At 49.1% G+C, this 320-nt stretch overlaps 1 protein-coding gene across 1 annotated transcript in view; it reads left to right on the top strand.

Annotated features, from left to right (window-relative positions):
• The window catches only part of LOC119592714, an 11119-nt gene that overhangs the window by 4484 nt on the left and 6315 nt on the right, over window positions 1-320 (top strand). Inside the window, exon 2 of the mRNA XM_037941648.1 lies at window positions 37-153. Within this exon, the coding sequence (XP_037797576.1) occupies window positions 37-153 (117 nt within the window). The remainder of the gene's footprint in view (window positions 1-36; window positions 154-320) is intronic.

Below are 320 nucleotides of genomic sequence, written 5' to 3'. Positions count from 1 at the left end.
GCGTGTTTTATCATTGATTTCCTCTCTTATTTCAAGGACTACGAACTCGAGCACAGCTTCAACAAGAGGCTGAGCTGTCTCGTGGGGGTCACTGTGATCTCCTTCATCATTGGGGTCGCTGCCCTCTCGATCTCCGTCCTGCTGCTTCTTCAGGTGAGGAAACGGGCGGCGAATGATGGGTGATGGGGAATGGAAGAAGGAGGCAAATACAGAAGGGATGATTAAGGAAGATTATGAAGAACGGAGGAAAAAATAGAGGAAATGAAAGCAGGGTGGGAGGAGCGAAGAGGAAAAAAATATGGCGGTAAAGGGGAACGAGG

This window comes from Penaeus monodon, chromosome 30 (genome assembly GCF_015228065.2).
Source record: "Penaeus monodon isolate SGIC_2016 chromosome 30, NSTDA_Pmon_1, whole genome shotgun sequence".
Taxonomy (NCBI): domain Eukaryota; kingdom Metazoa; phylum Arthropoda; class Malacostraca; order Decapoda; family Penaeidae; genus Penaeus; species Penaeus monodon.
This window is presented reverse-complemented; position numbering and strand designations above follow the sequence as displayed.